Here is a 25930-nt window from a genome sequence, read left to right on the forward strand (position 1 = left end):
TGTTGCCGGAAGATTTTACCTGCTCCTGAAGATACACAAGTAAGGAAATCCAGGCCGTCTCATTGTTTCTGGCATTCGAACAGTAACAGAAAACATATCTCGTTACGCTGAGAGTTTGATGAAATTTCTTCCGCCCACATTCGCTTCCTTTGTTAAGAATATCAACGATTTTCTCAATGGAATATCACACCTAACAGTGCCTGATGGTTCGCTTCTGGTGACGATGGATGTCACCTCCCTCTACACTAACATCCCCCACAAGGACGGTATACATACTGTTTGTTCTAGATTCATATGACCACTCCGAATCTGACAAGCTAATTGGCAGGTCAACTCTCGAAACACTGCTCAAGCTGATTCTTGAGTTCAAGAACTTTGAATTCAATGCTTCTCATTACGTACAAATCAGGGAGCATCGAATTAGGATTCCGCACGAGCCATGATCGTGAACGACGCGAATCATATCTCATTCATAAATTTAACACTTTGTTGGAAAAATGGTGAGGATGGTCAATGCATGAAGAAAAATAACTTTAGAAGGTGTACAATTCATGCTGGAAAAGACCCACGTCATAGAATGAAATATTATGGCTCTTAATTCATCTGCACTTGTGTGCATGCAAAACATATAATATTCACAATGGCATGTTAAGCCACCCCATACACCTTCTTGCCTGTTTTCTCTCAAATTGTCTTGGTTTCCATACCAACCATGAAACCACTCCATGGGATAAATTTGTCTCTGCTGCCAATTTCATCACCAGTCAGTAATGCGCCATAATTGCCAATAAAGTGACACAAAAACTAAGGAACACAAACATCACAGCAAGACCCACCAGTGCTGATATGTTTTGTTTCCTTTGTTTTTACAAAAAAAAAGAATATTTTATGGCTTGTTTCTTTGTTGATACAGCATATTGAAAACCAACATCTAATGAAGCCAATAAAGGTATAGGGACATTAATTGTGATATTTTAACTGTGTTGCAGTAATTTTTGTATGAATGTAAAGAAAGTAAAGTGGAAGAAAATACAACTTGCTACCAGCAGGGACTAAACCAGCAACCTTCGATTATTGTCCTCGATCCTTTACCTATTTAGCTATGGTGACGGTTTTCTTTTCATTCATACTATTGTGTGTTTAAGAGTATCGGCCAAGAAAGTTTCTTTTCCACCTTTTTTCGTATTGACCTGTTCGTGTGCCAGTTAAGTGATATATCAGTTACGTGGAGGAAACGATGTGAGCTAATATTGGTGGATCGAATTCGACTTACCATTCTGACTGTCATGAGTTCGCTCACGTAGCTCTGAGCTTTCTGAAAGCACCTTATAGTTATCCAACCACAACCTTTGGGAACTGGTTGAGCACGTGCCAGTACATGTAGCAGCAGTGAAATAGGTACTAGTGCATTTTTGTCTTCAGTATTATAAAAACTAAATTTCATGTTATTTAGGAGGATGCCTATACTTAATGGAACGTTTGTGGATTCACTTTCAATTTCTCTAAAGAAAAACTTCTCTTATACTGGCCTTTCCTTTTAAGCTACCTGATGTTTTCAGTATGGGAGTACATTACGACAGACGCACTTGATCCAGGGCGCAACGAGTATAATATTTGGTTGCATCCAGGAATTCCACGTGGCCTATGTCTTCATCAAGATGGCCAACTCTCCTCGGCCAGGTGTATGGGTTCTGGAGCGGTCAACTGACAATGGCAAGACCTACAAGGCCTGGCAGTACTTTGCCGACAGCATTGATGACTGCAGGGTCATCTTTGGACAAGATGTGGAGGACTCCATCAAACGTGATGATTCTATCATTTGTGAGACAAAGTTTTCGAAGGTGGTGCCCCTTGAAGGTGGAGAGGCGAGTATTTTTGACATTGCTGCTATTTTGCCTTGGTCACAAAAGGGAGCCAGTTATTAGACGTATCTTCAACTTCATGTTGTAAACATGTAATGTGACTTTCTCTTCATGTAGTTTCAAGCAGAGTTATTCAATTATATGAGTCACAAAACCCCGCACAGGCTTCATGTATTGAAATCCAGACACGTAATTGACACAGATGTCGGGAGTGAGCAGATTGTCCTGCCACCTTTTGATCAGCACATCTACTATTAAACACATTATTTGTGTTTTGTGTTGCCGCTTTCAGATGGCGCGATAGTCTGCTAACTCCCGAAAAATCCGGTGAACTGCATGTCCAGGTTTCGTAACACAGTTTCCCAACTGTTATGATTGAATAACTCTGGTTTCAAGATACATACACTATTTAAAAATGTTATTACTAGAAAGCAAAATACTCAGCCTTTTCAGACTCTTTTGTAATTTACGTTCTGTAGCAAAGCCTCTAATGATATCTGCTGTGTTGCAAGTGTTTCACTCATGTATTTCCACAAAAACTTCATCTTTTGTTCAGAACCGAGTACAATAGCCTCTCAATGACTCATACTGACAATTTAAACAAATCTCACTTTTGAATGGCCCAGCATGTTGCCAATGTATTTTAAGATGGCTTAATTCAGACTACTCTATTGCATTAACTTGTATTATTTTGGTCAATTCACACTTTTTTCTTGTCTATGCCAGAAAATATGTGCTCGAAAATATGTGCTCTAACAATCTAGTATTGGCTGAGGAAGAAACAAACAAAAACAAACACGCACGGCACGGCCAGTCCAACATGTACCTGTCGTGTGCAAAAAGCTTAAGCCACTTTCAAGGCAGCATAGTGGTGTTACGCGAAAAAGTATGCTAAGATTAGGAAGGCATCACCAGCTTTTACGGGACACAATGCCTTTTATCCCTTAATTACACATGCCTGCACATGTCATATAATAATGAGCAGAAGTCTGATCACGTGCTGACTCAAGAAACATTGCTGGCAATCATTCAAAACTGTTTATGACATTGCAAATAAAAACAATGCATGCCAGTTACAAGAAAACTATACTCTGTTTCAGAAGTTCCCTTCAGCACAGTGGAGGCTACAGGGCCCCTCAGCCAATAATAATTAGGAGATTAGCCCTCTACATGTATTCATCCGTGCCATGTCGTCTGCTCACCATCTTTGCGGCGCCGGCTCGCTGAATTGTTTAAACACACTAATTGCAGATAAGGCTAGTTTATTAACTTAGAAATGCAGTTAAACTGCGACACAAGCTCTCACACCAGAAACTTTAAGCGTGAATTTCTTGCTCTGCTGAAGATCAGTAGATGCTCATACCAGCGGATAACTTTGCAGTTGTTTCTCTCCGACGCTTTTCCTGGCTCTCGTACAACTGCTTCTCTGTCGAGGTGTTCGTTCGTGTCTCTAGCTGCAATACTTATTTCCCCCTTTTTTTTCGTTTCAATCAAAGGAGGATCTGACGCGCACGAAACGCTGTGCCATGTTGCATGTCCATTGGAGATGCAGCGTTCTTGTCTGGCGGCGCAGCCCAAGCACTGCCTCGGCGCATTAGTCTTAGTAGGTGCGGCTAAGCAAGCGGCATATCTCACTAATAACGACAAAACGTACCTGATGTTTTATCCTCAGAGTAAGATGACCCAAATTGATGGTGGATTTCAACGCTCATTTGTTGCTGTCAGGGCTGTGGGCGTGTAGCAAAAGCAAGTTTGGATTGAAGCAGGCGGTCGCTACTGCATGGGTGCTGCCACGTTGATTTGTAAACACAGTTACAGGCGGTGACAAAAATAATTTCATCTGTACGAACTAAATGTGAAGAATAAACATATCACATATCGATGTGGTATAACACACACCAAACAAATGCCAATTTTAGTCAAAAGGGTCAGTTTTAAGGCACTTTTATATCTGGTGGTGGTGGCAGTGGTTAGAAGATGAGAAAAGGCACCTAATTTCTGCAACCTGGTCGGGGTACGGCGCAGTGCCTACGGGGAAGGGAAAAAGGAGAAAAGTGGAAAGAAGAGAAAAGATTAAGTGAGTAGTGGCACGGTCGTCATCAGCACAAGCAGCAGTCGAGAAGCAAGGGTAGGGGTATTTATATCTGGGACTATGTTTTGCTGCGCAAGTGTGTGGCTTTTTTACATCTCGTAGCTTTGGTATTGCTGAACCAAAGTGGTGAAACAGAGTGTAGACGCGACACAAACCACAGGGGAAGAATAGGAGAAAGGAAGGATTGTCAACTCGCAACTAACTACCATATTTACTCGATTCTACCGCGCCCTCGATTGTAACGCGCACCTGGGTTCCACGACGAAAACAAAAAGTAAGACATCGATTGCGACGCGCACCCATTTTTCTCGTGGGCCCGCACGATCACACCACTCGAAAAAACGACTCCTTTTGGGAGCGTTTTCCATTTAAATATGAGGTACGGGGGAAGCTTGTACCCATCTGACGTGTAACAGAGCATTGCCGTTACTGTAGTTTTACCGTGGACTGATGTCAGCACGCGAACTTGCTTCGCCCCCTTCTTCTCGACGGTTTTGGTGCCAGGCATGTCGAAGTAAAGAGGCGTCTGAACGGCATTCCCGATTTGCCCAAGCAGGTAGCCGCTGTTGTGCCGCAAGTTTAGGACAAACCTCTGAAAACTGTGAGGCTTTCCATCGTACTCCTCCAGAAACTTTTCACATATGCCTGTTCACCTTCGGAGGGAAAAGACTTTCCTCTTCATAATGTTAGTTAGCCAGCACCTGCTTGCTTTAAACTGGCGCTGCATTAGACCTTTTTCTAAGGCTAACTGCATAGCCGCCCTTGGAGCAGTTCTGTCGTAGGCTGCTCGCTGCTCAAGCACATACTCGCCGAGCAGCTCTTCAATTTGCAGAAACCGACCCTGCTGTGGTACACTGAAGCCTTTGCGTGAAGCTTTGCTGTCGACAATCTTCTGTTTTTGTTTCCGGCAGTCCCGTACACACGCTTCGGGAACTCCGAACGACCGCGATGCGGCCCGATTTCTGTTCGTTTCTGCACACGCGATGACTTTTCTTTTAAAAGCGGCATCGTGGTGCACTCAAGTTTTTGGAGTCGACCCTTCCATGCCGTCGATGCTAATGCACTACAATATGACGAACTCCTCAGCACACGTACGAAGTGCCGCACATGGGAAACACATAGGCAGAAATGGCCGACGCGCTATGCCCATAGAGTTTCTCAATATATACTAGAGGGAACTCTGGTGCTAGTGTCTATAAGAGCTGCAACACATGGTGCTTCAGCGAGCATGGGAATGATGGGTAGTACACACATTTGTCTAATTTTCATACTTCTTGCCTGCTTCTGGCTCCGTGTGTGTTTGTGTGGCTTGGAGCTGTTTTTTTCACGAAAACATAAATTAGCAAATGTTCACCGTTTTCACTTCACAACCTTATTATTTTAGGCTTACCATTTCGAATCAAGTCAGTAAGTTTAAAAGGGTTTGTTCTTTCTTTCAAAAGAAAACTGAAACACAGCAATAAATCATTCAAAAAAAAACTGAAACACAGCAATAAACGAAGCCGCAAGTACGATTCGCCGCCCACAAGTACGAAGACTAGGCAAATGTGTGTACTACCCATCATTCTCATGGTCGCTGTATGATCGCAGCGCCAGAGTGCCCTCTAGTTAATTTTGGGAAACTCTATGGCCATGCCAATGCACTAGGGGGCGGCCATTTTGGAAATGCCGATGGCAATAGATTGACCGTATTCATTTTTTTTCGTACTCGATTCTAACGTGCATGCGATTTACGAACTCGCTTAACCGGAAAAAAGGTGCGTGTTAGATTCGAATAATTACGGTATATTCTTGCAAAAACCACCGCAATATATACACCATGCCACACATGTGCAATTACACACTATTACATCACAATCGAACACTCTCAAAGCACGTGCTAGTTCAGAAACCTACAAGAGTGGAAGCTTGGGCTAGTTAGTATGTATGCAGTAACCTCTAAAAAAAAAACCGAATTCAGAATGTCCGATTGTGTAATGTGATGTAATAGGGTGTTATTACACATGTGTGACATGGTGGATATATTGTGGTGGTTTTAAAATGCTAAAGTTGATTGCGACTTTGCTTTTTTCTTTTGCCTATTCTTCCCAGGTGGTTTGCGTCGTCTAGTTTTCTTGTAACATGCACCAACTAGCCATCAACTGGCCCAACATAAATTTTATTAATGCATGTCAGTTTTCATTTGGTGCACACCCCAATTTGCCAATCGTATTTTTAAATTAATTATTAATCTGGTTATGTGCCAATAAAAGGAGAGATTGCCGGTGGTTTAGTGGCATTGAGAGCTTTATGGTGGCAGAATGGTTGACCTTTTCCTCCTGGCTGTAGAGTGTACTGGCTCGTTTTATTTGGCAGCTCAGCCGCTCCAACCATACTGGCTAGAAAAGGAGATGTGCACTCCTTTTCTGGCATGGTTTTTAATGAGGAGGAGATGGTGGTGTCAGAACATTGTGCTATGCTTCGCAGATCTCGCAGGGGCACAGCTTGGTGCCAACATGTACTCTTCTCCTACCTTCTGCTAACTTCATTGCATGATTATCCAGTTATTTCTGCCTTAATCTTTAAAGCTAGTAATATTGTAAGTGCAATTAGACTTATAGCAGGAAAAATAATAACAATAAAATAATGTAAGATATGCATTTTATAGCCATTGTTTATATGCGATGTTTACAGCTTATCGGATTCTCTCATTACGATGCCACTCATGCAGATGGCCATCTCCTTGCTGAATGGTCGTCCAAGTGCAGATAACTTCACATATTCTCCTGTGCTGCAAGAATGGACTAAAGCAACCAACATACGAATGCGCCTTTTGAGAACAAAGACACTTCTCGGTCATCTGATGTCAGTCGAACGTCAGGACCCCACAGTCACCAGGAGGGTGTGTAGCATTGAAAATATTCAGTCTTACTTTTGATACAGTGTTACAAGTTATGACAAATTTTTGGGCATAGCAATTTTCTTTTTGCATCACATGTTTCTTTGTTATACAGTGAAACCCCTTTATAAGAGACAAATGGGTATAAGAGACACCGGTGTGCCTACAGTAAATATGAATTGATGGGTTGATGAAAAAAGGTATATAAGTTACCCTTCTTATAAGAGACACCTCATACAAAAGGCAGGAATTGCCGCTCAGAGCATGCCTCTTATAAAGGGCTCAACTGTAACAAGGTTTGACTATATTAGTAATATGCTATTTAAGCTGTATATTATGTTGAAAGCTATTATTATTGTAACAAATTAGAATAAATGAAGATCAACATAAAGATGAGGCAGACAAGGATAGCTGCTGCAAGCAACATGTCAGTAGATGATTATGAGCACTGCACACATAAGAAAGGAATCTAACGTGCACAATGCAGTGTTGTTTTTTCCTACGTAAGAATTTCAGAGTTATAGTGTTACTGATCAGAGCCATGGCCAAGAATTTTTTTCGGTAGGTGTTTGTGGATGGAATGGCTAACTTTGGTAACTGGCATGTAAATAGGTACTTTAGCATTACCCTAAAAGTTAAAAGGGTGAAAAAGTTTCAAGGGATGTCAGAACCCCCTCAACTTTTCTTCAGTTACAGCCCTGTGGCTGTTGCACTTTACTTGCCACTCTATCTCACTGGCTTCTCTGATTACACCAGCTCACTCTATCGCTGCTTATTTTTTGTTAGAGTAACCTTATTCTATTGATGCTGGTCTGTCACAGTACTTCTACAGTATCAAGGATATCGAAATTGGTGGTCGGTGTGTGTGCAATGGACACGCTGACACGTGCGACATCACCGACCCGGTGAACGCGTACAAGCTCAGCTGCCGGTGCCAGCACCACACTTGTGGACACCAGTGCGAGCAGTGCTGCCCTGGATTCACGCAGAAAAAGTGGCAGAGAGCCAGCATTGACAACCCCAATGTCTGCGAACGTATGTGCACAGTTTTCTTAGTCATGAGGAAACTTTTTGGAGTTTTGTGCGAACAGAAATGTAGCTTAAAAAAGTGCGACTTGGGCTAGTTGGTGTGTCATAATGATTGCTCTAGTGCGACCTTAGGAGAAGTGCAGAAGACGCACAGAAATGAGCACTCTTCTTCGTGCAACTTTTGTCCTTGTCCTGAGCTTGCGCTATAGCAATCATTTTGCGCAACCTTGCGTAAATTTGTACATTCACAGAACCTGGTGACAGCTTGATATCTAGTGACGCTACAGCCAGCCTCAATTAATGTTGTATTTTCTTATTAAAAGTATCTTTTGTAAAATGTTAAGTATTACCAGTGATAAAATGTTTATAAAGAATGTTTTCTTATACTTCTTTTGTTACTTTTTTGTTTTTGTGTAGAAAAGATGTTTTTATGAGGCATCATTTGTAATGTAACCTTAAAATACAGTTACATGGTGTCAAAATTAATCCCATTTTGCCTGAATCTCTGGTATTATGGCATGCTGCCAATGGCAACGAATTTTCGCCAGGCTGTGACTTTTTCTTACCAGGTAAAAGATAGTTGGCAGAAATTTCTTGTCACACTAACAGGCATCTAAGGCCTGCAAGCTATGATCCAGGAAGTGAAACATTTTTGTGAAAATTTCTGGCAGTTCTGGCTTAACACTCATTCTCCTTGCAGTTATTTGATTTAGGGAGTAAACCAAGCTCTTTTTGCTGATATGCAGCCTGCAACTGCTTTGGACACACTAACGACTGCTACTATGATGAGAAAGTGGATGAGCAGCAGCTCAGTTTGAACATTCATGGCATTTACGATGGAGGCGGGGTCTGTCGCAACTGCCAGCACAACACTGAAGGCATAAACTGCAACAAATGCAAGCCTGGCTTTTATCGTCCCTACAACAAGCCCTGGAACGACACCAACGTCTGCCAACGTATGTGATGCGCTGTCTGCACATAGTAAACTACTCAGCATCACCATATATGCATGGTCTTATATCCTAAAATCCCGAGGAAGTACCCACCCTGCGATGAAGCACAATTTGACAGGATTCGGAGGGGGGGTCCTTGCTCAGTGATGAATCAAAATTGAAGATGGCAGTCTAAGAGCTGCTGAAAATAAAGAATTCATGCCTGTGCTTCTAATTAAATGCATCATTAAAGGCACATGTATTCACTGCTTTCATTTGTCCACCTATAGGAGAATAAAAAACTGTGAATAAAACAGTGAAAATGGTTGCAGGGGAAAAGGGCTCACATATTCAAAATCTTCCAAGGGGAGGGGGGCGCTTGCTCAATTAGGACTGCTTGCTTGGGATTTGATGGTGGTGCATGACTTTAAAAATTCACCTAATAGGACCCTAAAGGCTTGAATAGTAGTGATGTTACATGTGATTTATAATTATGGCTTATAACAATGGTGTCTGCGGAAATAACAATAGATATCAAAACTCATGCGGTTTTGAGATTTAGCTGGAGTGCCGTTGCTTTGTGGTGCAGTAGTCTGATCTTATTAGCAGCATGCCCCCAGTGGCCTCGCTGATGTAGTTTCCGTGTGTTGAATAAGAAGCATTTGTAAGATATATCTGAATAATTTTTCTGCTACTGTACCTGACAAACAGATGTATTGAGGACATGTGTATTCTCTGCATGTATGCAGTAAAGAAGCACTGTAATATTACATAGCTTGTGTTATTGAGCGGTAGGTTGATGAACTTAATGTAAGAGACCTGTGACGCTGAACAGCATTGTGAAAAATTTGGCGCGGTATATGCTCTAATGTATAGTATATGTGTTTTCTGTGCTATGCAGCATGCCAGTGTGACCTGACATATTCCTCGGGTAACTGCTCAGAAGGGTCAGGCCAATGTGAATGTCGGCCAGAATTTTTGCCACCAAACTGCGACCAGTGCAATGTCGGCTACTATGGCTACCCGTCCTGCCGCCCTTGTGACTGTCACGCAGAGGGCACTCAAGGTCGTGTCTGCCAGGTCAGTGGGAATGGTGGCACTAGAGGCATTCATACAAGGTCGGTTTCATTCACCTTTACCACTTTGAACCGGTTTACTATAGGATCTGGCAAGTTTGTAAGTTGTGTGGCTCGAGCTCAGTGGTGCAGGCACAGTGCAACATTAGAAATGAAAGACCAGTTGCGCATAGCACATACTGATGACACATTGAAGCTGCTGGCTTAAAAGAAGCCTTTACCCATTATTTTAGTGTTTAATGTAGTGGGATTTGAATTAATTAAGTTGAATAAAGTGGGAATAAAACTGAATGAAATGGTGGAATGAGATAGGAGAAGTAGCGGGAGAAATATTGGTGAGTGGTGGAAGCCTTGAGTAGTGACACTTGTCCGTTTCCGATCTATGACGACCCTCGAGCATTAGAGCCTCGACTGAGTACAGCTTCGCTGCTAAAATGGTGAAGTGCTGGCATAGCTCAGGCATTGTATTCTGTCCACTTTACAAGCTGCATTTGTGTAAACTTGAGAGGTCATGAACTTCAAGTAGAGTTGGTTTCTGAGATGTAAACATGTTCCGTGTTGTGCAGATCCTGCACACATACATCAGTGGTGTTCGAACGGCACCCACATCCATTTGCTATGCTGATTCTCAAGAACAGGCTAGCCTCAGGTTAACCTACCTGTCTTTACTTTATCTTTCTCACTCATATGCTGCTTTCTTGCTCCCATGTGTGTGCACTGAACAGGTTTGACAGCAGAGAAGGCGTGGAGGGGAATACATATTGTGAAACAGCCCTGCACCTCTGTTGTGGCTCTTGAAATCAATGGCATGGCTTTGAGAACTGCATTGCTACATCTATCAAATCAATGGCATGGTAGAGCACCTCATGAACTGTTTCAGATAGTGCAGGTGAATTGTACGGGCCTACATTTCAGTGCCTACAGTTAAGATTATCTTTAGTTTTGGTATTCTGGGGTAGTGAAGTTGAACATGTCCTTCGTGCATGATTTTCTCATGTTGCTACTGACACTGACTGCATCACATGCATAGCTCACATAGGCCCATGTTCTCAAACCAACCTTATCCTTATCTTGCATTTTCCTTATCAGTTTTGAAACCCTCAAAACTAATAAAAGAGGAGCAAGATAAGGCAAGATAGGTAACGTAGGCTGGTATTCATAAATCAGTCTTGTAGTGATTTTTAGTTACTGTTTTTGTGCTCTCAAAACAGATGCATATTGTACAGAAACTTAAAAAGGTTGGTTTGCGAATTTAGACCTTAAAGGGCATTTTTATCCTCTCCATATTGCTCCTAAGAATCATTAAACAGCACCATTTTCAATATTACATTGTTTCAGTATCCTAGAGCTTCCATTAATTAAAATTGAATTATCTGTCAGTATTTTTCGACTGTTTAAAAAAAACGATGCTGTCACAGAAATGTCTTTTGCAGTCAGAATTTCTATTTTTGAAAAGAAATGAATCAACCAACATACATGAGCATAACAAGTATTCATATGCTCTATCATATTTAAGTAATCAAGTTGGAAAGCTTTGGCTCATTAAGCTTGCCTTCTTTCACTTTATGAAATGTTTTTTTTTTCTCAGGTGAATGGAGGCCAGTGTCCATGCCGCCCTTACTACGAGGGAAAAAACTGTGACCGCTGTGCTCCCGGCTACTATGGTTTTCCAAACTGCCAGCGTGAGTTGAATATATAGGCTTCTTAATAACGCTGTAAAGTACACATACTTCATTCTTCATGATAATGCCGAGTGTTTCCTTCGAAGAGAGACATGCATAATTTCTTTTCACTGGCATGACTTGAGCCAGTGTCAGATAGCCGCCATTATGATGGGACATATGTGGCAGCTGCTTTCTAAGACCCTTGGATTACCGTATTTACTCGATTCTACCGCACCCTCGATTGTAACGCGCACTCGGTTTTCACGACGAAAAAAAAAATAAGACATCAATTGCAATGCGCACCCATTCTTTCGTTGGCCCGTTACTCAGGAAAACAACTCCTTTCGGGAGCGTCTTCCGTTTAAATATGAGGTACGGGGGAAGCTTGTGCCTATCGGACGTGCAACGGAGCATTGCCGTCACTCTTGTTTTACCGTGGCCCGATGTCAGCATGCGAACTTGCTTCGCCCCCTTCTTCTCGACGGTTGTGGTGCCAGGCATGTCGAAGTAAAGAGGCGTCTGATCGGCATTCCTGATTTGCCCAAGCAGGTAGCCGTTGTTGTGCCGCAAGTTTAGGACGAACCTCTGAAAACTGTGACGCTTTTCTTCCTACTCCTGCGGCAAGTTTTGGCGCATGTCCGTTCCCTTTCGGAGGGAGAAGCCTTTCTTCTACATTAAGTTAGTTAGCCAGCACCTGCTCGCTTTGAACTGGCTTCGCGTTAGCCCTTTTTCTAAAGCTAACTGCATAGCCCGCACTTAGAGCAGTTCTGTCATCACGGGCCGCTGTGCCACTCACATACTCGGCGAGCAGCTCTTCAATTTGCGGAAACCGACCCTGCTGTGGTCCACTGAAGCCTTTGCAAGAATCTTTGACAATCTTCTGCTTTTGTTTCCGCCAGTCCCACACGCACGTTTCGGGAACTTCGAACGACCGCGATGCGGCCCGATTTCCGTCTGTTTTGGCACATGCGATGACTTTTCTTTTAAAAGCGGCATCGTGGTGCTTTCGTTGAGTTTCTGGAGTCAGCCCTTCCATGCCATCGATGCTAATGAACTACAAAATGACGAACTCCTCAGCACACGTACGAAGTGCCGCACACGGGAAAGACATAGGCAGAAATGGCCGACGTGTCATGCCGAAGCACGTAGTGGGCGGCCATTTTGGAAATGCCGATGGCAATAGAATGACCGTATTCATTTTTTTTTTGCACTCGATTTTAACGCGCATGCGATTTATGAACTCGCTTAACCGGAAAAAAGGTACGCGTTAGATTCGAGTAATTACGGTAAGTGAAATTTCGTGACATATGGTTACATGTGAAAGAGATGGCTTTGAGAATGTGTGTTCACCACGAGCTACTTTCATCACTGATCAGCATAAAATGAAAGCCGAACAGCAGAGTGTGTGCCACCAGCACTTTTAACATTACAGTGCACGCCGTCCTGTCATCACCACTGACAGGCGAGCACATCCGGTGTGGCAGCACTGCGCAATCTTCCTATAGTACCTTATTCTCACTTCTGTTCCAGTTTTCATATGGTGATAGCGATAGCTTTTCATCGTATCGCTTTTACTCCAGCTCTGATTGCAGTCAGCGTCAGGGGCAGATAAAAAGAAAAGATAAATCTTATCGCTCTGTGGTTGATTTTAAGTTATCATCTTTTCTTGTTCAGCAGCACTGCTCTTGCTTTACCTGCAGAGTTTGTTTTGTTTTTGGGAATTCAACCAGAACGGTTAATTTAACATAAAAATGCCGAGTGTTTTCTTCGAAGAGAAACACATTCTTTTTTTTACTGGCACGACATGAGCCAGCGTCAAATTGCCGCAATTATGAATCACCCTTTCTGTATCGTTAATAAAATTTGCCAGGTAATCCGGGAAGAAGGACGCCTCTGCCACCTTCCTCGTGGACACAGGCAGCAAGTGACTAACAGTACAAAGGACCTGCTTTTGAAACAAGCAGTAATAGAGAAAAAAAGGCACAATTTATCAGGCTCGAGAGATCAAAAACAACTTACACCTGTCTGTCAACACGTCAACGATCAGACGCTTACCGTGCCACAATGCTGAAGCGGACCATCGCAACTGAACCAACCACAAGTCATCAGCATGCCCAGGCCAATAACCGCAGCGGCTGTGAGCGATATACTGCGATGCACAGGTTTGGCAATCAAATGCATAAATGTTGAAGAATTTTCGATTTCGTTTTATTTTTTTTTCCTTTCAAGAATCCGAGTTGGAAAACAGGGGGAAAAAAAAATCACACTTCACTGGGGTGGCGCTGTGCCATTGAACCGGATGGTGGACCTGTCTGCACTGATGACTGGACGGCACGCACTATGCTGTTTCTAATGCTTGTGGCACGCGCTCCGCTGTTCGGCTTTCATTTGACGGTGATAGTAGATGTAGCAAAAAGAAGAGTTGGGCTAGTTGGTTTGAGTTCATTTCGATGCTTGATTGTGAATTGACTTACTTGGATAAGACGTAATAATGTTACAAGACTGTAGTCTTTTTCTCATATGCATATGTTGCGTGTGCATGCTTTGTTCTTCCTTCTTCTCTTTATTTTTCTGTTTTGCTTGAATAAAGCACTCAGTTGTCATTCAGCGCTCTTGTTATCAAGTCTTCTTCTGTGTGTTCTGTCTTTTGCGCTGTTTAAAAATGGTGTAGTATCTTTAGTTATTCTGCAATGTTTATTGTTATTTTATGCACATTGAACATGCTATGGTACACTTACGTTCTTACTCATCTACACGTAGCCTGTGACTGCGACCCAACGGCTGCCTTGGGAAGAACCTGCAATGACAGTACAGGGCAGTGTCAGTGCCGGAACAGTTATGGAGGTCGTCAATGCTTGGAGTGCCAAGTGGGATTCTACGACTACCCAGCTTGCAAATGTGAGAGCCTTGTGCACAGTTCTTTAAATTTATGCTAGATGTGGCATAACCGTATTCTTAATGCACATTGAACTTGGGCTGAAATTTGTGGGTCTCCCAGTGTAGGTAGCACGCATATCTTGCTTTGTGACACTATGTTTTTGTTTGCATGGAAGGACACAAGCATTGCATGACAGAGAAGGCAAAGATGTAGCTCCATGTTAGTACTAGCTGACCAATACATCACTCAAAAAGTTGGTTAATTCTCTGTGAAGTCCTTGACTGCATCACGATATGTTGTTCATCGTCACTAATGCATGCCGCACCTTTACAAGCATCGAAAGCAAGATTAAGATTATAAGATGGTGCATTTTTTCTGCACAAAGCTTTTTATTTTCGCCTATGGTATCCTGGAACATTGCTACAATAAAACTTTATCAGGCAGAAAAATAACAATTTAAACTGAAAAGTGTCTGTTATAGTTTACATCTACCGTAAAGGATATTAGTATCAGCTAGCTGTACAAAATATTTGCTTCTATCAACACATATACGCTGCTCAACCACATTTCTTGCTTGCTTTCTTTTTTTAAGGAATAGCAAGACTGTTTTGTTATCAAATGCCTCAAAAGCTTTGTTGTGTTACATTGCTGAAATAATACACTGATTTTTATTCTTTTATTTTTATTGCCCACACTTTCATTTTTTGAAACTATACAGGATGTGCATGGTGTATTTTGTAGTAAAAAATAGAAAAGAATTGCATATACCCATGTTTTCTCGCATATGCCCACAATTTTTTTTTAATTTATAGAAAGTCAAAACAAAAAATGCAGTACGGTTTACAAAGGTGGCTTCATGGTGGTGCTTTTCAGGTATGCAAAAAAGCTAGCTTTACAGCAGTACAAGTGGGTCAGTTATAGAAAATTTTCTGCAAATTGCTCTTGATAATGTGGGCTATACGCAAGAAAATATAGCAAATATCACACAGCGAAATTATAAGTGGTAGTTTTTATATGCTTCATTTCTTAGTGTAAGCTTTTGTGCACTACAATTTATAAAAATTGAAGGAGAAAACAACAAGATTTTTAGAATCATAGCGTGCAAATGTTTACGCGATGTACAAGCACCTGGCCCCTACCCTCGCTCTTCTCCATTTCTCATTTTTTCTCACGCAACTTGTGAGCTAATGTTTTGATTACCTATAATACTATATATATTCAAGCATATAGAGAAAGAAAATGTCATTTACTTAATGATTTTTACAATATTTATGACCGCTGTATGATTGTTAACTATGCCATAATAATGACTGCCGATGCAGTGTGTGCCTGTGACACGACGGGAACATTGGCTGAGGTCTGCAGCAACCAGACTGGCCAGTGCCTGTGCAAGCCTGAATACGGAGGTGCACGTTGCGACCAGTGCGCACCTGGTTACTATGGCTTCCCCAACTGCATACGTGAGTTGCCCTTGAGCACTTGACTCCAGGGGCGCCGAGAGGCAGTGGAATCCCCTTGATATGTTTTTCACGAGAACCGCAAGATAAAATGTGTTATGCAAAAGTTCCATTAACCAAAGAGATTAAAAACAAGAGTAAAACATGCATGCTCTGTAAGCAGTTCACTTCTATTTAGCAACCATTGAGTTAGTAAACTTGTGCTGCACTTACTTCTTTTCTATGCCTAGGGGTAAATTCTTCCTAAAGTAAAAAAAAAAAGAACGGTAGTATACTAGAAGATAAATGTCTAGATATATCACACATGATATACCCTCCTCCGTGGTCATATTATCCAGTTTTGAGCATAAATGTGATCGTACAAACCACATAAAAATGCATTAGCATCAAGAAACATTGGCCAGGGTTAAAGAAAAAAAAACATAATAGGCTAAAAACGTATTAAGTAGAATTGTACTGAGATTGCAGTGTATAAAATTGTGTCAGTGACAAGTTTTGCAAAGAAGTTTTGAGAATAGCAATATTCTTATAATTCACCTAATAAAAAAAGGAATGTGAAAGGGAAGGTGAATCCGACAAACATAAATTTTGACCAGTAGTATTTGCAGACCTTGTAAATAATGGACTTGTAGTCAAATATGATTATTCTCAAACCTTGATGCTGTAACCATGTATAACAAAATATCGGTTATGATGAAATAAATGAAGATAGCTCTTACAACAAATATAGTGTTAGAAATATACCTTTAGTATAATGAACTTTGAGATATAACTAACTAATTTTCAAGTAGGATGCAACTTCGTTACAATGAGGTTTCAGTGTACATGTAGTGAATGTTCTTTGTGTAAATCACTTATCTTTATTGCTGTTTGCAAAGCCTTCTCTCTTTATTTATCACCTCTCTCTGTATTTTTCTCCAGCTTGTCAATGTGATCCTAAGGGCTCCCTCAGTGAAGTCTGTGATGCCTCCGGGAAATGCCCCTGCCTGGCTAGTTTCACCGGACTTCAGTGTGACCAATGTGCACCTGGATACTTTTCTTACCCAGAATGCCACCGTAAGTCTGCATCTAATGAGTGTGTTCATTTCAAATACCTTCAGGAAGCCTTGTTGTAATGAGCACTGATATGACAAATTATTGGATACTAGAGTTATTAAAGAATATTCTTGCCATAAATGCATGTAATGAATGTACATTAATAACAAATTTTAGTATATAACGAAGCCACTTTTATGTCAGGTGCGCCTTTCTTTGACGAGGTTTGGCCATAGAGGAGCATCAATTCGGAATATTTTTGTAATTTGGTCAGCCTTTTTTTCTGCAATATTGTTGATTAGTGCTTGCAACAATCCGTATGATAATTAACAGAATTCTTACATAAATCACAGCACATTATATTTTTTTTCAGTCAAAGCGTCTGATAATTTTTTGATGTAACATGTGATAAAGATTGTCACGATCTCACTTTCTAATTTTCTGTTACTTTTATAGCCTTTTAGTTTATATGTCAAGTTCGTGGCGCTGCTTGCTCAAGATTACATGTCTGAAACATGCAGCAAAAAGGCATTGCAGCCATGTGCCAGTATTCTCTGATGGAGTACCTGAATGTATTCTTTACTGTACGCTAGTTTCTGTACATGAACTAAATGACAATTACTAAGTTGAATGGATGGAGCCTGTGATGTGGAAAGGTTAAGGCTGTGCTTGAGCCTCTGCATTGCCAGGGACCTGCATGCAGCAGTGTGCATTTGTGGCTATGTGCACACACTCTGTTGCTTGACACACTGGCACATTTGGACGCTGCGCTTTTTGCCACACTGTACAGTAAAGCTAGTTATCGGATTGACATATACTGAGTGCTCAAAATAAAATATAAATGTATGATAGGACAACTTTCATAGGCACAGTTGTACACCTTTATTTCTGACTACAAATAGGGTGTATTCATGAAAATTCCTGTTTGTATGATTTTTTTTTTTTGTTAAGTGTGCTAAGTGGTGTTAACGGCATGTTGCTGTCACATGTTCAAGTAACTTCCACGGGTTCGTGTAACTGCTACATGTACTTTCTTTCCATACAGCGTGTGAGTGCGACACCTACGGTGCTGTAGGTGTCTCTTGTGGTAGTGACGGCATATGCTTCTGCAAGCCGAACTTTGACGGAGACAAATGCAACAGCTGCAAGAAGGGTTTCTACAACTACCCACTCTGTGAAGGTATAGGTCCTAAACAGTATTTTCTTACTTGCATAATTAATGTGACTAGCATCATTTGGTGATTTCATCTATTCTTTAATATGCTTTTTCATAACTTCTTTCATGCTAGTTTGGTCCACAGGGCCTAATTGGCACGAATTGTCAAATGAGTGGCAACTAGTGGAGAATCCAGCAAAAAAAACTTAAAGGGGGTCAGTGGTAGAGACGTGAAAAAGTCATTCTGAGGAAATTGTGCAGAAAAGGACCAGCGCACACTGCTCTTAAGGGCTTGTATACTGACACTGAATAATATAGGCATCACTGTGTGGAAATTCACTTGTGAATCAAATAAATTTCATTGCAAAGCTCACCAAGCGTATGCTTATTTGCTCATTGTCATATGTAAATTCTTAACTTCTCTTTTTTTAATTGTTCTGTATCAATGTGATTGTGTATTAACAGTAATGAAATTATACTATTTTTCGTAACTTACTTTAAGTATTGGTAAAGGTAAAGATTTCTAGCATTAATATCTATATTCAACTGCTTCTCTGCTAATCCTACTGAAGGGTAGATGACATTACATTTAAAGTAATCATCAGTAGCAGCGTTGAGCCACAAATGTTGAGCAACAAATAAATGAAGATGTTGGCAGCAGAAAATTAAAGTTGGCTGAGCATAAGTGGAGAATTTGGCAACACGATATGCTGCTAAATTGCTTCAGTGCTAATGACATCACCATTGACACTCATCATGACATGTACACCCAGCAGCAAAAGTTTGCGGGACATGAAATGCTCGAGAAAGCTATATTCTCATTTTGTCTGGGAACGAAACTTCCAAATAAATGCTCCAGCCTGTAGTTGGCATGACAACCTATACAGTTACCTGATAGATCAGAAGCACTGTACAGTGATAGAGTAGAAATTCTCATTTGTTGTGGAGCCAATGCCTCGCAAAACTTTTGCTTTAGGTGTACTTAATATGTCGGAATTTATTTCGATTGATTAAGTACACAAATCGAGATTTACTGCTGTAATAAACAGATGAGTGTTCCCATCGGGTGAATTACAGTGTCATAGATTGTGAGCTACTCATCCTGAAATGTTGTATGAACGTTCTATAGACAGAAAGGTGGCAGTTTGTCAAGCCTGAAATGCTGATAAAATAATTTGCACTAATGACAGCATTTCACATTAAGAAGCTCTCTGTGATGTGTTTGTTGTGTCATCTACTTGTTTATAATTACGGTTAAAATTGCCAATGTTGTGTTGCTCAGCTGAACTCATTTGACTCATTACATACTTGCACTTTTATTGTAAAATATACACAGGCTGCAACTGCAATCCTGCTGGTATTCTGCCTACATTCGGTGGATGTGGGAGCCTTACAAGTGGAGAACTGTGCGAATGCAAGGAACGCGTCACGGGTCGAATCTGTGACCAGTGCCGCCCACTCTATTGGAGCCTCAAGCCAGCTAATCCCCAAGGCTGTGAAGGTTTGTTTGTTATTTTTTAATTGCTAATTCTTTGTATATTAGTCATACTTTGTTTATTAGTCACATTGATTATTAGTCACAGCACTTCATTAGTCATGCGAGGGCCGACAGCATAGCACTTTGGCTTGCATTCTACTGTGGACAAATAAATTGTTCATATATGCATACAAAATACAGACGCACAAAGCTAGTTGAGCATGTCATATGGGCATTTGTTTTACTTTAGTGAAATACATTTTGATTTTCACTGTAAATAATGCTACTAATAAGAATAAATTCACATGCTCTGTTTTGGCTGCCAATGATGATTTAGGCTCATAACTAAGCATTAGGCTTGTGTGAATAGTAAATTTTAAATGCTAGGCAAATAGTGATTTGGTCGAATAATTAAATTTCAAATCGAATTTAAATGATATATATCACATGTGACAAGAAAAAATGAGCATATTTTTCATGATCCAACTAATATGCACAATATATCTCTATGTATATTTTAAATTGAAACAAAATATGTGCAAGTGTCATTCTTTTTGGTTCAGACTAAGTGCAAGCCAACATTAAATAGCAGCAGGATTTGACTTTGGACAGAACCACAGTTATAACCTGTACAATACATTACGTTTTAATATTTACTATACTTAAAGCTTATAAGCCAATATAACAAGCTTTTAAGGTTATAAAATGATGAATCGATGTGAAGATAATTAACTCATTTAACCTTGAAGTAGAGCTTCACAGCAATGCAGATTGTCCTCAAAAAGGTGTTTTCTTGGTATAACATTTCTTCACTGCAGTGAAACCACCGTCACAAAGGTCACATGTGGGTTAATATACAATTATTTGTTCATGTCGAACACTTCGAAATTTCTAATAATTTATATTTGAATCAAAGTGAACTTAAATACTGTAATATTTGTTCGAATATTTGAAGTGCTATAATATTCGTTCAAGTCTCTCCTAAGCGTACAAGTCTAAATCACAATGATACCACATGAAGCAAGGTGTGGGAGCGGGCTAGTTGGTATTCCATGTTTTAAACAGCTGAAGTGCAAAAAGGTAACAATGGACTAAGGAAACAATGAGAACAAGCGCTAACTTCCAACTAAAATTTTATTGAGAAGGACTAGCTTTAACTTCTAACTTAAGATTTATTGCAAAGCACCAAGAAGTTAGCGCTTGTCCTCGTTGTATCCTTAGTTCATTGTTACCTCTTTGCGCTTCAGCTGTTATGAACTGGCAAAAGTATAAATGGAATGAGTGAATTCTGGACAGCCCTGACTTGTTGCCATTTTACATGTTCATGATAGTCAGATTAAGTTACGAACATCTACATTTTGGCTGCCTTGCATAAAATAATACTGGTGAGTGATGTTCATATCGAGATGAGAGCTTAATTGCAACTTATGTGTTTGAAACAATAAATTGTGAAGAATGTTAGTTCTTCTGGGTTCTATAAATTGAGGTAACTGGAATATGTTACGGCTTCCTTAAAATAACAAGTCAATACAATGCTGTAATGTGTACCTTTATTGGCAGTGTAGTGTTGATTGAAAAAAGCAACAGTGGCAAATAAAGATGTACTGCAGTTTTTTTTTTGTTTTTCAAGGTGACGGAGGAAACTTGAATGGGGCAAGTCCCGAGTAGTAAATATTGAGAGGGAAAGTTATTCTTTTTGGGCACTGTGTTTAGTCATGCCTGTGGAAGCATTACATGGTAGAACATTAAACAACTAGTCGGTATTCTCGAAGTTTCTGCCCATTTTGAAAGTTTCCTGTCATAGTCGAGTTCTTGCAAAGTGCGAAGCCAAAGAGTCTGTGGAGAGCATCAGTGTTTTGTTGCAGAGTGTGAGTGTCACATTCCTGGCACCGTGGGTGGCCTCGGAGTATGTGACGGACAGAGCGGTCAGTGCCTGTGCAAGCCCAATGTGGGACAGCGACAGTGCACCACTTGCATCGATGGCACTTTCATGCTGCAGGAGGACAACCTGCTGGGATGCCAAGGTAGGTTAGCACGTACAGCACATCCTGAACTACAAGTGGTCTAGGAAAATGAGCCGAAACAATGGAGAAAATTAAGGCCCAAAGAAAGTGCGGAGCGGGGCAGCTAGTTTTGTTTCTTTTTCTTTTCTGCTCTTTTTATTTCGTCTTTTAAATTTTCTTCTCCATTTATTTTTATTTATTTTTTTCTGTGTATCTATTTTTCGCTGTTTTTTTCTTGCTACTTTTTCTCTATTTTTATGCTTATCTTTTGCACTTGCTTCCTATTTTTTTATTTTTATGCGTAGTTTTGCCTTCGTTATGCCAAGAGTATTGATTGTTTTTTTGCTGCTGATGATGAGTGATCATCGTCAAGGTGCTCGAAGAACAAAAAGATGGAGTCTTCTCCTTGGCATGAGCATGCTTTCAGTATGCTGCACATGGGACATTGTATGCCAAGTGACAGCATATGACGGCTCGACCCCCTGAAGTTTTCTGCATTTAAGATTAAAATTCATCACTATGCACCAAATAGTGGGTGTCATAACTACATCAGCTCTGTAAATTATGGTAGCGTATGGATCAGCTAAGCTCTCGTTGCACAGTGTCAGTAGCGACACACTCATTTACAGAAAAGGGAGGTAATTTAGGTGGCCAGTATTTGTTGTACGAAGGAAGACATCTTTCTCGGTTATTTACATCTTTTTGCTTTATGTTTAAGCTGCAGAGCATGGAAACATAGACACAGGGAAGAAGTTATGACACCACAAGCGTTGACTATCTCAGCCTTTTGTCATTCTAACCCTTTCCTGCTAGGAGAGGGCTATCCTGCTTGTGTAGAGAGGGTTACACAAAGGGCACATTGAGCAAATGGAGGGAGAATGCATACAGGGTGCATAGAGGGCCATCCTCAAACTACCTTATTAAACTGATCTGATTGGTTGATTGTAAGCTAGTGCAATATTGTGGAAATGATGGGCATATTTGCAGACCACATACACAGAGTATTTTCTGCAAGCTGTGAGTTTCACTGCAATACTGTATGTATCTGAATCTGATCTAGTGGATCATTTATGTGGACAAAGTATACGTAGAGCAATTTTTGGCCAACCAATTAACTCAACTAATTCAGAGTTTTTGCACTGAATTGGTCGCGCTGGAATGAAAAGCTTTGTGTATCTTCTCTGGTAAGCAATGCTGATTTTTTATTGTGTTTGAGGTTTTTAATGTGACTACAGAGTTTTCACTCAGCTAAGCACAGGGGTGGTGGTACTGTTTAAAATACTTTTATGAGAAAACCAGTGTAGGCAATCAGTTGTGCAGTGGCCTTGGTGGCTGTGTTCTAGTTATAGACAGCATCGTGGGCAGTCTATGGTGACAGCTTAGAATACAGCATCACGCTGATGTCCTTGAAACGGAACGTGTCTGGAAGTGTCTACACAATGAGACTCCAACTGCCGTCGAGAAGAGAAAGCTAAAATGAACAAACGTAACTGTTAGTTTTTATAACTTATTTCGTGTTGAAATCTACTAAAAGTTGGAATGTTACTCACATTGAGTGTCTGGAAAAGCTTCTGCTTGTGTGCAGAAAGACAACCATTCCGGTGAGATCCGAGGAGTTCACTGAGCCGCCATAATGTTTGAACAGCAAAATAGTCCGCATTGCTCTTGTCTACAAGGCCATCTTCTCGAAGCTGTCTATTTTGCCAGCTGCATGAGAATCGGAATGGGACTTCAAATGGCTGCTGCCCACTTAGCTGTCTATTTAGCCATCTACGGGCTGTATTGGAATACACCTAATGATGATATGTCTGCTTTACAGACTGTGGCTGCGACGTAGGTGGTTCAGTGGGCAGCACATGTGATCAGCGCAACGGACAGTGCCCTTGCCGTCCACGGATCACCGGCCGTCGTTGCTCAGAGCCTCTGCAGGCGCACTACTTTCCCACATTGCACCAGCACCAGTACGAGGTGGAGGATGGTCACACACCGAGTGGGGTCAATGCCCGCTTTGATTTTGACGAGGCACTGTTCCCAGGATTTTCATGGCGAGGCTATGCCATATTCTCAAATATCCAGGTAACTGACTGACCTTGAGTTTTCCTTTGCAAACTCTCCTGATTAGGAGAGTTTGCAAGCATGAGAATGTAGAATCAACATAGCCTAGCTTGTGACACGGAAATCTTGGAAGATGCATTGTAACTACCACTTCTATGCTCGGCCATGTTTGCAATTAATGTGTAACTTTTCTAGCACAGTATATCTTATAAATGTTTCTGAAGATTGTTTTTTGTTAGCACCTCTTGCTACTAATTATTTAGCAAATTACAACTGTATTATTTTTTCGGGGATATGTTGCTGAGATATTATGGTGAATGAATTTTTGATACTTAGGGTATGTAACTTTGATAAGGCAGCTAAACGACATGAATTTAGCCATGCTTTCTTTTAGAATATTAACAGGTTGCACTGCCTTGCAGAGAGTATCACTAGTTGATTTGGAGCAACTTCTGTACCCTAAATGAATATATTCGGGGAATGAAGGCCTGTGTCACATGAATGAAATTGTAGGTCTGTTTAGTTGGAACACGGCAGTACATGCGATCTGTTAATCGTTAATTTACTGTGCAAAACACCATTTACATCTGCCGGTAAAATGTCTAATTTTTTTCTATTTAAACAAACTTGCCTTCCTAATAGAAAAAAACTTCCCAAAGTGGCCAATAGAATGCACAGCTGGGCTTAATGCAACACATTTTCTTGTGCAGAGTTACGCACTGTTACAGCTCAGGGTTGCCTACCTTGTCACCAAGAGCTTGTCGTCAGTTGCATGGTTTTCTTTTTCAGAAAGAGATTCTGCTCGATCTGCGCATCCAGAAGCCAGGGCTGTATCAGGTCATTGCACGTTATGTCAGCCTCAACGGTGACAACATGTACTCCAACATCACCTTCACTCCTGACTTTTATGGAGGTAAGTGTAGGTTGCACAGGCATGCGTAAATTATCAACAACTCAATAGGGATGTTGTTTCTGAAGTACTTTGTAGGATAAAAGAAATGACATTTGGCCACAGTCGCCCTTCGATTATGTTGACACAGACACGAAGTAGCTTGCTAAGCTAGTTAGAATAATGAACTTTGATATGCTTCCGGTACTTAGGCTGAAATAGAAAGGCATGCAGGTAGGAAAAAGAAAAGGAGACAATAAAAATACTGGAACTTCTTAGTGTCTTTTTTTCGTGTCTGAGTGCTCTTTTATTTCCTATTTCACATAAGCACTGAAAACACATCAAAACTCTGCATACAGCAGTGCAAAATATCTGTTAGCATTCGCATCATGCAAAGCCTCTTGCATGAAAACAGCTCAGCTCACAAAGATGAAAGAAATTCTGGGCAATGTAGTAAAGTAGTCTATATAGATGAACACCAGATGGGGAGATAGTAGCGAAGAGTTGTTGTTGAATATTATGTCATTTTGATGCTTATTATCATTCAGCAGTCTATGCATTGTCGGTCTGCACAAATTTCTCCACCCTACCTTACCCGTGTGTCCTTTTCAGAGACCAAGCAGAGTGAGATTCTGATCCTGCCACCCAGCAGGGAGCCACGCTTCCAGGCTGTTGTTGGTCCTGATGGTGTAACTGCATTGCCGTTCGTGCTCAACCCTGGCCGCTGGACCCTGTCCATCAAGGCACAAAAGCCAGTGTTTATGGTATGCCCACACATTTGTAGATTGTTTTCTGCTGCACGAGTTTCATGCCAAGAACTGAACTTGTGCTTATATTCGAGCATTTTAAATATTTGAATGAATATTAACGTATTCAGTTTCACTTCTATTCAAATTTAAACTGCTTAAAATTTAGAAGTATTGATTATGAACGAATAGGTGTACTTTGTTCCACATGTAAGCCACTTAGAAGTGTGGTTTCACTGCAGCAGAGCGGTGCTGTACCGTGAGTATGTCGTTTCAGAAAAAAATAAAGTCTGACTTTAAGGTCAAATGAACTCATTACCTTCTCACGAACTCGTTGTTTTTTAAAGTTTAAATACCAGCTTGTGTGCTCTAAAAGCTCATACATCATTGACAATGTCTAAAGGACATTCAAGCAATTTGCACATTGCAGAAAAGTCTGATGTAAAGGAAATGACCGGCAAAAGGGTGTGGCATTCAGCTAGTTGCACGTTATGAAGAGCAGTGTTCTTTATGGGAAAACCAAGGCTTGAGTTGATGAACAAGAATTGCTACCAAAGTGAACAGTTCGAAAAGTGATACCCTAAGACATCAGTTCCAATGACATTGGTTGTTTTCCATTGTTCACCACTCTCTCGCTGACGTGTTTTGCAAGCTTACAGCTTATGCTACATAATCTCGTTCGATGGCTGTATTGCAGTACT

General features: G+C 40.9%; 1 protein-coding gene across 1 annotated transcript in view; it reads left to right on the top strand.

The window, feature by feature from the left end:
* Positions 1–25930, top strand: part of LanA (laminin subunit alpha) — a 128904-nt gene that overhangs the window by 18416 nt on the left and 84558 nt on the right. Inside the window, exons 4-18 of the mRNA XM_075873036.1 lie at positions 1629–1865; positions 6665–6835; positions 7654–7867; positions 8608–8817; positions 9695–9873; positions 11458–11551; positions 14294–14431; positions 15734–15871; positions 16790–16924; positions 17949–18083; positions 19396–19560; positions 21402–21560; positions 23359–23615; positions 24384–24507; positions 25096–25247. Of these exons, the coding sequence (XP_075729151.1) occupies positions 1629–1865; positions 6665–6835; positions 7654–7867; positions 8608–8817; positions 9695–9873; positions 11458–11551; positions 14294–14431; positions 15734–15871; positions 16790–16924; positions 17949–18083; positions 19396–19560; positions 21402–21560; positions 23359–23615; positions 24384–24507; positions 25096–25247 (2508 nt within the window). The remainder of the gene's footprint in view (positions 1–1628; positions 1866–6664; positions 6836–7653; positions 7868–8607; positions 8818–9694; positions 9874–11457; positions 11552–14293; positions 14432–15733; positions 15872–16789; positions 16925–17948; positions 18084–19395; positions 19561–21401; positions 21561–23358; positions 23616–24383; positions 24508–25095; positions 25248–25930) is intronic.

This window comes from Rhipicephalus microplus, chromosome 9 (genome assembly GCF_043290135.1).
Source record: "Rhipicephalus microplus isolate Deutch F79 chromosome 9, USDA_Rmic, whole genome shotgun sequence".
Classification (NCBI taxonomy): domain Eukaryota; kingdom Metazoa; phylum Arthropoda; class Arachnida; order Ixodida; family Ixodidae; genus Rhipicephalus; species Rhipicephalus microplus.